Source organism: Cydia fagiglandana, chromosome 24 (assembly GCF_963556715.1).
Source record: "Cydia fagiglandana chromosome 24, ilCydFagi1.1, whole genome shotgun sequence".
Classification (NCBI taxonomy): Eukaryota; Metazoa; Arthropoda; class Insecta; order Lepidoptera; family Tortricidae; genus Cydia; species Cydia fagiglandana.
The window spans coordinates 9,594,609-9,609,871 of NC_085955.1; the positions used below are offsets into that span (position 1 = coordinate 9,594,609).

Sequence of the window (15,263 nt, forward strand, 5' to 3'; positions counted from 1 at the left end):
CTTCATACTGTTTATACAGAATATCTGCATTTTATAATATTTTCTAAAATAGTATATGAAATAAATAAATATTAATGTAATCTTTACCCCACTATTTTAATGTTTTGTATCCTAGCAACATTAGAACTCCATTCCACGCATTCACTCAGGCTAAATTTGTACTACCTGAATTGCGTAGAATGGAACGTGTACCGTTTTGTTTATCCTTTAAGTAAATCTCTTGAAAAAAGTTGCAAAATGGTACAAATAATAATAATTATAATACATATTTATCGTTAACAGTTCTTTTTTTTCCTAATTGTTGTATATTTTTTTATCTAAATTATAAATTCAAACTCGACAAAGTACAAAATAATAATTCAATAACAAAGTTTCAGTAACCGTTATTGTCATTTTGAATTGACAATGCATGTCCCCGTAAGGCTAACGAACGAAACGCTGCAGCACATTCTACTAAAAATGGCGTTCGCGTAGGTTGTGCGTTACTGTTATCTTTTAGTTTAATTTCAAAATTTTAAAACTGTTGACAAAACTAAGGTAAGCTTAACGCTATTAATGATTATTTACTAATTAATTTACTTATATAACATATTTGAGCTCCAATCATCTATTTTTCAGAGAAATATGGGTCGGTCGCCAAGTCCAAGGCGGCGGGAAGATCGGCTAGATCGGCGGAGAAACAGAGATCACGACCGGGACCGGGACCGCGAGAGGCGAAGACAGCGCACGCGATCCAGGTCTCGCTCCTTAGACCGCAGACGACGCTCCCCGGACCGTAGAAGGTCGCCCTCGCCCACTAGAAGACGCCGATCGCGTTCGATCTCTCCAGGGCCCTCTTCGTCTTTTGTAGCTAAAAAGAAGACTTTTGCGGAGCGTCCGATCGTCACCCCCGCCGATTTGGAGGGAAAATCTCCTGAGGAACAAGAAATGTTGAAAGTTATGGGCTTTTGCGGTTTCGACACGACAAAAGGTAAGAAAGTCGAAGATAATGTTGAAGGCGAGGTCCACGTCGTTTTAAAACGAAAGTACCGACAGTACATGAATAGGAAAGGAGGTTTCAATCGACCGTTGGACTTCGTCGCGTAGCACCGACCCGTATATGGTTACGCACAATCTAATTTCTATAGAATTTTCAGTTTTCTCAAGTTTTTTGCGACATTTTTAATGTCGTTGTGATATTACTGTTGTATGTGAACACACTAGTTACCTGGATGCGCAGCTATGAGCATATTCAATGTCTTAACACATTCAGTGCCGAAAACCCAACTATCGGGTATTTTATGATTCTGTTCCCAGGCCGGATCACCCGATAGTCAGGATCGTGATAATAGTGGTACAACTGGTTTTTATGATGAAATTGTTGTGGCCTAGCGCGGACGTCTTGTTTGGCTGGATGGCAATGAATGTGTATATGCTACAGTGGTTATTTTGTAATGATAATAGGATATTAACTTTAATATATGAATGTGATTATATTTCCCATTTTTATAAAGGTGCATCCATACACTGCAGTTAGATTTTGCGGAGCAACTCGGTAATATAAGGTAACTCACCCAGTTGCACAATGTTGCACCACAAAAGTTAACTGTGAAGTAGATGCACCTTAAACCATGGGCTTAGTTCAGCCTGATTGGTTATAAAATGTGGTATTTTAACTGTTGTAATAATATACTTGAAATTTTACTGACAAGACTTCCGTGAGACACAGACATATTAAATATATTAAGAACAGGTCACTCACGTAGTTTAAGTCGAAAAATGCTCGACATGTTTCACATACTGTTTGCGCCGGTCCATCACCGTAAACGCAAGCTCCTGATGACACTCCTCGGTGCGGAGTGAAACATGTCGACCGTTTTTAGACTTAAAATACGTGAGTGACCCGTTCTTAACATATTTTATGTACTCGAATATTTTTCATTTTGCACCTACCGTATTTTTATACGGACTTTAGATAATGGCAAACATGCCAGAAGAAAATTTCTTAGTTTCTGGAAAATTTTACAATTTTCATATTGAGTATCTATATTGCATTACTGACATTACTGTGCATATGGTTTCGATTTATGGTTATACTTTTTTTTTTAAATTTTTTAGTACATGATATCACCACATTTCTGCCAAGTAGAGACATTAAAACAAAATAGCCGCCCTAAACAAGTGTGTTCACATGTAATATGTGTTGATTCCATTTTTTACTTAGCATAAGTGTTATGACAATGTTTACCATGTTTTGCTGAGGGTAGGCCTGTGTCAAGACTTGAATCTTAAACTACTGCGAAAAAATTCACAAATTATTCTCTGTATTTTTATACATCTTGGAGACCATTGCCAATTGTGTAGTTTTTCATTTACAGTGAAAATAATCGTTTTTGCATTCATCTACATTTGATTGTCTTCCATATTTATGTTAATTTAATGTTTATCTTTTTAAATTTAATAGATTTTTCAATAACATATAATGCAGGGGAAATCTGGTACTATAATTGTTTAAAACACCATTTTTTTTAAACTTATTATCTCATATTCACTATGTATTTCCTAAAACAATAAGTTAGACACAGGTTTTACTCTCATTTGTTTTGCCAAGTGCCTTAAAAGTTTAAAATCAGTTAAATGGAAATATATGAAAAGGTGAAATTATAATATTTAAAAAAAATTGCCTAAGAAGAAACTATTAAGTCTAGTCACTATAATAAGGCCCGCTTCCGTGTCCCAGGGTTAGCTAACTAACTTGGAGTTAACCATTTAAACAGGGATTAACTGCACTGTAATTAACGGTTAACTCTGAGTTAGTGACTAGGCTAACCCTGCAATGCGCAAGTAGCCCTAAAAAGATAGTTTACTGTAGGAACCAAATTATATAATAAAAATAACATTCAACATGTAAACTGATAATCAAAAACAAAATTATTTCTTAACACTATTGTTACTTTACATGATTACAACTTTTAAGGCTCCTGGCAAAACACTAATCTTAAGCTAGTTATAAGCCCGCTAAACAGTCCCAGTGCGCAGCCGCGGCCCGCACTGGTCCGGTCCACTGTGTACCCGGGGCTCACTGTGCACCGGGTACACACACCAAGAAGCGCTAGGAGTCGAATCTGCCACTAATATTAATCTGTGTACCTTCTGGTCATAAGGGACCCGAGAAAGATAGAGCATAATTCAGCAACTTCATCTCAACAGTAATTTCGTCAATACTATGCGACGTCCCACGGGTAAAGGTACCTTATGGCGGTTGGCGCTTACGCTATTATAAACGTCGCTCCAATATTATTGCGGCGCTATGCGACGTAAGCGCCAGCCACCATAAGGTACCTTTTGCCGTGGAACGTCACACTATGAAAAAATCTCATATCTGACAATGTCACTCAAAGTTGAAAGGCAGTTTCTATATACGAAATATTAAAATAACAAATTGATTTCCTAATTAAACTGTTAATTTTGTATCACGGATGTAGAAGCATGCTCTAAGGCCTATAAGCCCTTTTGGAAATATTTGCTCATATATTTGTTGTGTAGCTTTTATTTTTCTATTATAAAAAGGGATTACACAATGTATATGGTCAAATATTCCTAAATGATTCTTTGGCCTTATTCTTCACTGACTTTGACAGAACAATTTATGGAAGTGTCATTGTTTTATACAAATTGTTCATAATGACATTCCACACTTTGTATTAGTTGCCACACAGAGTTGGCTTAGACCGACTAGTTGCAATTTTTCCACATTTCCATCGGAAGGTACAAGATTCCTTATAAGACTGAAAGCTGCCTGCCATGTTCCGTTTCCCGCGCCCCGCGCTACACACATATAGCCTTAGATACAGAGTTATTTACACACACACTCACATTCCCCCTATCCTCCACATGTACAATAGTTAAGTCTGTGTTGCCAGAGTCAAATATCATCAAGCCATTGCCAGAATGCCGAAATACTTTTTTTTAGTATAGGCATTTTGTGCAGTGCTTTATTGAGATTTAAATTTGTATTTAGTAATTTAAATTTATTATATACAGCTTGGGAAAAAAGAGTGGTAATAAAAAAGTGGCAACACTAGTGTTGTCCCTTTCAAACCAATTTATATAAGAAAACGGGACATTACAGTGTTGCCACTTTTTGCCAAGCTGTACCTCTTAAAATGTTGTAGATTTTTTTTGTCTGTTAAGGTGCAGATAATTTGTGGAGCAACACGGTAATATTAAGTAACTTACCTAATGTTACTGTGTTGCTACAATGTTACTCCACAAAAATGTGGTTTGGATACACCTTAAAAAAAATGTGTTTAGAAAATAGCCATCCAACGCCTATAGTCAGACCGTAAAAAGTCTGCAGTGATTTTTATAGCCCACGCAGTGCAAGTGTCATTTTAAACGTCAAACTTCTATGAAATTATGACGTATACATAACACACTTGGTGGGCTATCAAATCCGCTGCAATCTTTGTTTGGTGCGACTATAGTTGGCAGGGATTTTGATAGCACAGACTGTGCACGTTTTATGTAAACGTCATATTTCATAGAAGTCTGACGCTTAAAATAACACTTGCACAGTCTGGGCTATAACTTGATCGTGTTGTCAACATCACAAAAAAATCTCACTAAAGCAAAATATGGTTTGACGATATTATACTCTGTGAACACAGATGCCATAGCCAATAATATACAATTGTTGATATTTTTTACTGATATATTGCACCCGCGGCGCGCGGGGGGCACGGCCAGCATCATGTATACTATATAATGATATATGACATGTGATATATGATATGATTATGTAGAACGTTGGTGTCGGATCCGACTCTGAAACGCTTGTCACGCCATCTACACTTTTGAATGAATCGAAAATGCTAAAAAACTCTGATAATGACAAAACTAGTCATTATTTTCACTGAAATATACCTACGGAATTATGTAAGTCCTTGATAAAGAAAGGTCAAAGTTAAACTTTTTTTTTTACAATTTGTAAAAATATCTTAAAGCAATGCATTTGCAAATTCAATTACATTGTATTGCCCATTGTAAAGTTAGACCAAGAAAGGTCTGCAGCGATTTTGATGCACGCAGTGCAAGTGTTATGTATACGTCATAATTTCATAGAGGTTTGACGTTTAAAATAACACGCACTGCGTGGGCTGTTTAAATCGCTGCAGACTTTTCTTGGTCTAACTCAATGCATTCTACCTTACCTTTTAGCAACAATGAAAAAAAAAACGCACCTTTTTCAAGACTGTATCTGAAAAATATTGTTTTCTCAAAATAATATGTACAATCAACAGCACAATTTTATCCTCGTGAGTCTAAATGTACAGTCGCCATCAGATATATCGGAGCGGCCAAGGTGTTCACAATATCTGAGCACGCGCTCTAACTCCCTGACAATAGAGGCGTGTTCAGATATTTGTGAGCGCCTTGGCCGCTCCGATATATCTGATGGCGACTGTACATATTCGTTGCAATTTGATTTAAACCTTTCATGTATTTCTTTTGTTTCATTGCGTTTTAAAATGAATGAAATTCGTTCCAATCTATTTTGAGAAGATAAAAGTTGTAATGGAGTATCTGTATCCCTCGTGTAAATTTCATTCGATAGACATCGGTTACACGCTAATTCGGCGTCAGTTCAGTCCATCATTCCATTGTTGTATGGACGGTGACGTCGGTGACTGACGCGAGAATGACACAAAGGTTACACGATCAGTCTACTATCAGTTTTCTGTAATTCAAAACGGACTGACGAATATTATCAAAAACTTTAAATTTTCATCAGTACAGTCCATCAGTCCGCGTGCTATACGATAATTCTCCCGTCATTCTGACCAGACTGACTGACGCCAGAATTAGCGTGTAACCCATGTCATAGGGTGACGTGACGTACGCGTTTGCGTTTATTGTCATTTTGTATGGGATTTGGAGTTTCCAATACGTCACGCTTGGCGCGCTGTTCGGAATCCAGTACAAAAATAGATATATAACGCGAACGCAGGTCACGCTATCAAATGAAATCTACACTAGGGGTTCTGAAAGGAAAATGGGTCAATGATGAAATATATTATTTTTGACATCTTAGTTTTCTATATTAACGTTGTTTTTCAATGCTTACCAAATAACAACATTACAACTACTATCTAAGATCAAATTGTCAAGAATATATGTGATGTATAATGAGATGTATCCTTGACTCTAATACAAAAATAAAACTATTAAGTTTATGTTTTGAAGATTCTGAAGTTCTAGTCTTTTATTGTAACCATTCAGAACATGCAAATTATAGAATTTGAAGCAGACCATCCTAATAGCCGAACACACGCTACCGCACAGCACCGCGAACTTGGTGCGGTGCGGTAGTGTGTTACGGCTTTAATAATATGGGGTCTGACGGACCCATATAGAATTAAAAACACGTTTTACTAATATACTGCACAGTTTTGTAAAGTTTTCATTAATTTCATTCTGATTAGTATTTCTTTTCTATTTGAAATATTTAGTTACCGTTAAACGTCTTCAAATGTTTTTTTGTAATTATATGTACTTGCGCCATAAAGGCAGTAATATTCTATTTCAAAATTTAACTGAAAATAAAACTTCCTACATTAAATTCTTTATAGTTTTTTTTTACTATGGGTGAAGTTAATACAATCTATAACAATTTATTTAAAAAAGTAACATATCATGTTATATGTGAAGATTCATTCCCACTTGTATATACCATGATTTATTTATACTTATGTATCATTAGTAAAAATAAGTGATTCTGTTTGGTTTAAAAATGTATAAAATATTAGTCTGTAAATTGTGTGCCCTTGGCATTTTTGGATTTAAGTATAGGTTAGATAAAACATTAAAAAAACCTAATTTAGTATTTATTTAGTTGTAAAATATGCGATGGACATTTTGAAAACGCTCAAACATCATAGTCAAAAGGTCTTTCGGTAATATAGTGGGGTTTTCTCAAAATGTAGCATTTGCCATATTACATGACATAATCATTGAAACTGAATTTTGCCAAATTATACACATCTAACAAATATTTTGTGATTCTAAACTAAATGATAATGTTATGTAATAATAATGTTTTTGTTTTTATGAGTGATTTAAAGTCAAAATATATTTTATGTAATGCAAGGGCAAGTTTAAACTGTATTAAATCATTTTGGATAAACTTTACTTTCATTTTATATACTTTCTATTTCTACACTACACATTTCCCTTTTATACACCCATAATATCTTACTATTCCCAATTTGACACCGTTCCATGATTGGTCTTATTTCCGTTTTTAAGCAGACTAATAGCCGAAACACACTACCGCTCAGCACCGCGAACTTGGTGCGGTAGCGTGTTACGGCTTTAATAATATGGGGTCTGACGGACCTATACAGGTTGCCTAGGTGTAGATTTCCGATTTCAAATTATGATAAAATCAAAATAAACTAAACATGAAAAGAAGATGAATGCGGATTTTATTTTTCAGTACCTACTTTAATCACATTTTCTTCGCGTATGAAAATTATTTCAATTTTAAGTCGGAAATCTGCTACTGGAAACGTACTAGACCGCCGGCAGGCGTGGCACACTCCGCGATATCGTCGCTTTGCTACAGGTGGTTAAGTACATCCGTTCGACACCAATTTTGGGGTTTGCCATAAGCCGCGCGTGGCGCTGTCGCCACCTAGCGGCCATATCTGTGCTGATCGTGACACTATTACTTTTTCAGTGAGCGCGTAGCCAAAACGCTGCTAGTCGTAGTCGACCTGCCAGCCTAGCCAAGTGACAATCGTTTCCGCTACGACAACAACGCTTTGTGTCTATCACTCTTCCATATTATATAGTGCAACAGTGACTTGCGTTCGCTACAGTGCGTAAGCGATTGGAATGGTGGCTACGCGGTCAGCTTATAATTATTCGGTCACAGAATAAATAATAGTACTAGGTAAAGTAGATTCAATCTCTCACAAAACTTGTCTTTACGATCAGGACAGATATGGCCGCTAGGTGGCGACAGCGCCACGCGCGGCCTATGGCTACCCAGCAAAATTGGTGTGGGACGTAGACGTGCGCGCCGACCTAAAATTTGCCGGCGGCGGCGCGCCGGCTTTTTTGGTCGGCGCGGCGCGGCGGCGCCGGCGTGTAGCACATTTTTTCATTTAGGCATTACCTACTAAAAACTGCAAAAATTAACTATCTATAGTTTTTCACTAGCATTATACTTACGCACACGCTGTTTTGAACATATCCCCGATTCTAACATACATTTTTTTTAAACAAAAGGGGGCCTGTGGGCCCGATTCGGACCATGAAATAGACATCTATTAGATATCTTGTAGACATCACCAAGATACGATAACGATATGTTTAAGATCTAACCTGTCAAATTTAACATTTACGCGATTCTGGAGATACTCTTGAACGATTTCCACAGGATATGACTTAGAGATCCAATTCACATCTAAATACCCTATCTAACGTAAAAGTGACATTGGTTGCCCGAATTGCGCTGCAAAAGAGAACTAGTAGTAGTAGTTGATATCTAAACTGTAACGCATCTAGAATGGATTGGCCGTGTGCGCCGCGCTGGCGCACCGCCGCCGCCGGGTTTTTTGACCACGCCGCCGCCGCCGATAAATGATCGGCGTGACCTTGAGTGTTGTTAATTAGCTATTCCAAGTTGGTTTTTGGATTACGAAACGGATTTTTTGTATTATTTATGTTACAGTTGTCAAATATACATCAATTTTAATTAAATGAAACTGATTAGCCAGTTGCAGAAACTACTTGACACACCAATTAAAGTAACTGAGTAATCCTAAGTATTCACCGTCAACTGTTAACGAACTCACGAAGACTGCTGCTAGTGCTGCTTATACCTTGGACAGCTACAAGAACAAACCCCTCCATTCTCAAAGAGCTCTATATCGCCACTCATCTCTTCCTAACATGCCATGGGTGAGCCCTTAGATTCTTCGGGCATTTTATCCAACGCATGATGTGGAGAAACACATCAATTTAAGCTGAATGAATGGCAAACATGCTCGAGTTGGAGCATGTGCGAGATGGTCGAACGCTATGAAGAGGTCGGCTTGCAGCAGTCTGCACCGTGCAGTCCATAAGGCTTATGACCGCACGAAAGGAAGACAAAATACATGTGGTCGCGAACCTCAGTAATGAGAAAACGAGAAAGAAGGTAGTCTCGGAGAGCCTGGTGCTTGTACGACAAGAAAACCATTAAAAAGAAGCCATAGCAGTCCACTATAGTCTAACAAAAGTCAAGAATATGTGGAGTTCTGTTTTGTTAAAGTACGTCATTTTTTTTAAATAGGATAAGCCATGGAAAGCTTGAGAAAACGGAGAGTTACAAATCGGATCGAAGGGCATTGGGACCAGGTAACTTCTTAATGCAAGCCAGTTACTAGGGAAAATAAGTTATTATACCTATCCTATATTAATTTACAAACCCTATTTTACTCACTGCATATTCAAACTATACGTAGTTAACTGACCAGTAACCTGCATTGATAAAATTTTTAAAGAAAAACAACAAATTAATGTTTTTTCTTAAGAAACCTGAAATTCAAGGTCACGCCGAAAACACGTAGCCGCCGTCAATTTTTTGGCAAACGCCGCCGCTGATCTTTTTTTAATCGGCGCACACATCTAGAATGGATCTAGTAAGTGTCGTCTCTTGTGAATATCTTGAAGTTCGAATACGGCAGTGTCTGTCTTCGCGCTAGCCACCCCAAACCACTTTTTATAAGATAGCAAGATATTTGTTAGTTCATGATTGTTCAGGCCTTAGAATCGTTAGGGCCCCGATTCCTTAATTTTTTTTTTCAAAGTGGGGTGGATGTCTTCACGCTAACCACCCCACCCCGAAATCAGCCAAATTAACTATGTGAAGTCATCGGGCGACGTTCGTTCACGTTTTTTCAGGCATTAAAATCGTTAAGATCTCATTAGATTTGCCATAAAAAAATAAAATCGAAAAATTCATAATATTTGGCCGTGCACCGGCGCGCCGAGTGGATGAGCCGGCGGCGGCGGCGCGTATGAATGGCGGCGCGGCGCGGCGGCGCCGGCGCGGCGCGCACGTCTAGTGGGACGGATGTACTTGATGCAAAGCGACGAAATCGCGGAGTGAGCCACGCCTGATTCTGTTGAGAAATGCGACTAGAGTAGGAAAAAATCCGGACGTAAGCATTTTGCCCAACTTGCAATGAAGCCACTTGGCTCGGACAGTAAAATTATAACCTAGGAACAGGGGTGCAAGACTCCTGACTTCGGTCAAACTCGGCTCCGCTCGGCTTAGAATTGCTCCGAGCAATTATTAGGGTTGGCACCACTTGACTTCCTTTTGCGTGCACGACCACAGGCAAGATAATCACTTGATTTTTGACAACCCTAAATAGCCGAAAGGGATAGTGCCATATATTAGAAAGGGACAGCATGATTCGACCCTGAACCGCTGTCAAACTTCGTTTTTGTAGGAAGTTTCCTTTCTGTACGGTACGGTAGTACTATTAATTATTCTGTGCTGGGAACGAAGTAAATAAAATACTATTTTGTTTTAAATTATAGTGATTTATTATATAAACATGTAGGTTATTCCATATCTATCTAAATATTACATTGATTTGCATTGATGACGTAACGCGCAAGCTTTATTTATATTAACCAAATTTTATTTTACATAGGTACGTGCAAAGAGAATTTAAAATAGAGAGTTACTGTCATGGTAAATTATGTAGCTACTGCCATCTTTCGGCAGAAGATTAAAACTGTTGAACGCCATTTGACTTTGATCATTATTCTTTCACTGATATACTTGTTAAATATTAATATTAACGCCATCTACTCGAGTAGGCTGAAGGTTATTGCGCCATCGCTCGAAAAGATTGCACCTTTAGCCTACAGTCGAGTAGATGGCGTTAATATATTAATATTTAACAAGTTAACACATATCAGTGAAAGAATAAGGATCAAAGTAAAATGGCATTTTAACAGTTTTAATCTTCTGTCGTAAGATGGCAGTAAATTTACAGTGGCTACATAATTTACTTTGACAATCTGCCTCTATACACTCTATTCTCTTTGGTACGTGTTATATCTTAAATTAGAACTCAAGTGTAGGTTAATTTTTCCATATTATATTAATTACATTTCATTTATATTTTATCTTAATTTTGCATTACATTACAGCACAACACAGCTTGAGAACAAGGATTGGCTGACTCGTGAATATAGCGACCTCGCTGGCGCTCGGCTGTAAACTTTACTCAGCATACAATTCCTTGTCGGCCAATGTAATATAATATTGATATGACATTAGGTATATAAATACATACATTGAAAATATTCTTTCTTATTTAATAATATCAAACAACAATTGAGTTAGAGTCAAACCAAGATAAGTCTGCAGGGATTTTGATAGCCCACGCAGTGCAAGTGTTACTTATACGTCATTATTTCATAGAAGTTCGACGTTTAAAATAACACTTGCACTGCGCGGGCTATCAAACTCGCTACAGACTTTTCTTGGTCTAATTCTATGAAATGTTAAAAACTTTGGGCTTTAGTTTAGAGCAACGTTTTAACCTTTTCGACGCCGTGTCAAACACAAAAGCAGTCACCCGGACGCCACGTCTCCGAATTGTCAAAACTGAAATTGTACTTTATGCATATGCAAGTAGGTCTATGTTGCTCCGTGGTCTGTGACCGATTAATCAGTCTTTGGCGTTGAACCTGCGGTGCGGATATATCGGTCATTGGCGTCCAAAAAGTTAAATGGCCTTTTTTATCTGTAGCACGGTTGACAATCATACCGGTTGGTTGGTTGTGAACTGTGAACGAAATAGGCAATTAATACACGAAACTCTGCGTAGGGGGCGCCACTACCACAATCCATCACAATTTGAGGGTCAACCGCCAAACAAAATCAAAATTTCGTTAACTAACCTCTCTATCACATATGCATATTCAAGCCATAATAACTGAAAGAAGTAAGATAATTCCTGATAAGAGGCAGATAACTAAATTTCAATTTCCCGGTACCCAGGCCCTTTGTAAACAAACCGCCTTGATGCATCAATGTTATATTTCATCATCTTTAAAAACTTGTCAAAAAACAGTTTGGCGAAAAAATATTTCTAATAAATATAGCTGTATTTTTTTATTGAGTAAGTTCTCTTTTGGTTTTCTAATGCACCGCCTACAATATTTTATGCTTGGCCTTAAGGTTGACTGGTACAGAATGCCTCATGGCATTAAGTTCGCCTTTTGTACATTAAGTTATTCTTTTGTGCAATAAAGTTTTAAATAATAAATTTAAAAAAACCTGACAAATACAGGGCACGAATTTTTCTTAGACTAACATATCTTCTAGATTTAAACGCTCTTTATTTGAAATTATGACGTAAAAATAACACTTGCACTGTGCTGTCAAAATCATTGCAGAGTTATTGATGTAACTCTATTATTAATGTCTCTTTGGTTAACGTGGAAAATGTCGTGTATAGAAAATTCTGAAGCACAAAGTTTTTAACACCTCATACACTAACATTCTTATACAACTCACATCACATAGTACGTCAATATCAACATAATTATATCCTCCTAAGGCCCACGGTCCTACCTATAGTACATATTCAGTTCGATGAAATTTAAATCATATTCAATTGGAACAGAGTCGCATTTCTTTTGCTTCGTTAAATTTTCAAACAAAATCAACTCTATTCCCCGCACTAAAGGTTCAAATTTCAGTGGCAAATTCTGCATTTTTCCTTTGTATGACTGGGTCTTAGGAGGGTATAATCTTACATTCATGAGATCAATAGGATTATTCAATCCAGATTGTCCAGTGGACCACAGTGGGGCGAAGCTATTTCAGTGTAGCCACTGTGAATACTGTGATTACAAATGCAGTCAGAATCTACTCTGCTTGCACTGATGTGCCGTCACACAGCGAAATTTTTATATATGATAATTTCGGAAACTTCTCATAAATTTATATGGGGAACAAAACTTTATATTGCCAAAATAGATTTTTTTTCATGTGAATGTTTCCTGAAATATCAGCTAAATTTTCGGGACCTTTTTACATTTATAGCAACCGCCTTCCCCTTAATACTCTCATACGGATGTAGTGCATAATTATTTTCCATCGTATTTTCACGGAAACGTACGAACGTGTCTTGCTATTTCAGTCAGTCTCGGTACGAAAAGTACTGACGTTGACTGAAGTAGCATGACAAATACAAACGTTTCCGAGAAAATACGATGGAAAACAATTATGCACTAATCTGTACTAAAATGTAGAGATGCAACGGATAGTTGTTTGGCCGGATACCGGATATCCGGCCTGGACACTGGCCCTATATCCGGTATCCGGCCACCGGATATTCGGCCGGCGGAACTATACCTACATTTCGGTTTTTCAGGTGCGCATTCTGCAGGTTTGACCCGTTTCCTAGTAAACGTTCGCGCGGACTCATTTCTAGGTCCGAAATGAGTGCGCGTGCAAGTCAGTGAAATGATTAAATTGTTTTAAAATAATAAACAAGTACGATTATGACCGTGTCTGTTTCTTAAATCCAATTTGTTTACTCCGAAATCAAGCAATGTTACTATCCGGTATCCGGCCGGATAGGATAGTAAAATAGTGGCCGGATAGGCCGGATACCGGATAGTAACCGGATATCCGGTGCATCTCTACTAAAATGCAACCTGTACAGTCAACTGTAAAAATATGGGGCATTATCTATGAAAAGGGACCTTATTGTCGATGGCGCATACGCCGCACAGCGTCGCGCGGCATTGTATTTAATCGGAGTATTGTTTTTGTTGTACTCAAAAATATGTCCCATAGTTCGTATTTCACTGCCATAAGAGCTATGGGACATATTTTTGAGATGATTTGTACACTCATATTTTTACAGTCGTACTATAATGCAACCAGCGTTGCACCCCCGTGGAATCTATTCACGGACGAAAACTATCCATTAACGAACACACAACACTTTCACATATTTATAATACATATTGTAAGGTAATATTCCAATAAGTTATGTTGGCAGTACCGTCTTTACCATGCGGGCACACGGGGCCTGCGCGCAGGGCCCCCATCCTCGGGAGGCCCCGAAGGACGTACACAGTATATTTGATTAACCATAATAAATAGAAGATCATAATAGAAAAATGTTAGTTTAATTAGCTGTCTTTACTTTCCAAAAGGGCCGCAAATTCTAGGCCCCGGCATAGTTTAAGACGGCCCTGTATGTAAGGCTCGCTCAAGGAGGTTAAGGGGCAATTCCCCTCGTTTTATTTGTGCTTGTACTTTTTAAAGGAGGCTATGGGGCATCGCTCCCTTACTCTAAATATATTATTAATGTATTAAATGTTAGTCATTACATATTTTTGCATTAAAATGTCATAAATTCATCATAATTGTGTTTGTGCTTGCTCAAGGAGACTAAGGGGCGTCGCCCCTTTTTATACGTAAACTTATGTACAATGTGTTTCGTTCGTAATTACATATTAAAGGAAACTAGGGGGCTTTGCCCCTATTCTTACTATTACAAAAACTGCCGATTATAAGATTGTTTATGGTAACATTCCATTTGTAACCGCAGCTGCACTACCGGTACGACCGACGCTGTCATTATCAATTTTCATAGTAAAATGAACAGTAGTGCCGCTGTAGTTGGAAATGGAATGTTACCCTTAGTCTGACAAGGCTAAACATCCATTGACTTGCAGGTTGGTGACTTTAGTCTAACGCAGGGGTCTGCAAACCCGTGCCTGCAAAACTGCGTTCCAATCCGGCCCGCCGACACCCAAAGCGAATGCCCACTGTCCGGCCCGCGGGAGCCAGGCTCCAGGGGTTCAGCATTCATTGAGAGTGGAACTGTTCCTTACAGCAGCAACCAGGCGCAAAAACCGGTGGCCCGCGCAAAAGTTTCTGAGGCGCAATATGGCCCTCAGGTAAAAAAGTTTGGAGACCCCTGGTCTAACGCAATTTGCAATAAATAAAAGTAATTTTCAGGGACAGTTCAACAAAGCAACTAGTCTTTTTTTATCCTAGAACGTTTCTAGGAAACCTAAAAGGTGCCTGGCCGTTTAGAATATGAAGCTATTCGAACACCATCATATTCCTTTCGTACTTACTGAAGGAGGTTAGGGGGCGTCGCCCCTTTTCCTACTTATTTTTACTCGTAACACATTTTACGATGAAAACTGGTCATTTTATCGTGAGATTCCTTATTTTT

The 15,263-nt window shown here is 38.1% G+C and overlaps 2 protein-coding genes across 2 annotated transcripts in view; both read left to right on the plus strand.

Annotated features, from left to right (window-relative positions):
- The window catches only part of LOC134676431 (U4/U6.U5 small nuclear ribonucleoprotein 27 kDa protein), a 282,614-nt gene extending 275,449 nt beyond the window's left edge, over positions 1–7,165 (plus strand). The window contains exon 2 of the mRNA XM_063534827.1: positions 619–7,165. Coding sequence (XP_063390897.1) covers positions 625–1,086 — 462 coding nt within the window. The 5' untranslated portion in view covers positions 619–624 and the 3' untranslated portion in view covers positions 1,087–7,165. The remainder of the gene's footprint in view (positions 1–618) is intronic.
- The window catches only part of LOC134676438 (zinc finger protein 808-like), a 359,726-nt gene that overhangs the window by 183,264 nt on the left and 161,199 nt on the right, over positions 1–15,263 (plus strand). The gene's annotated exons all lie outside the window — the stretch shown is intronic.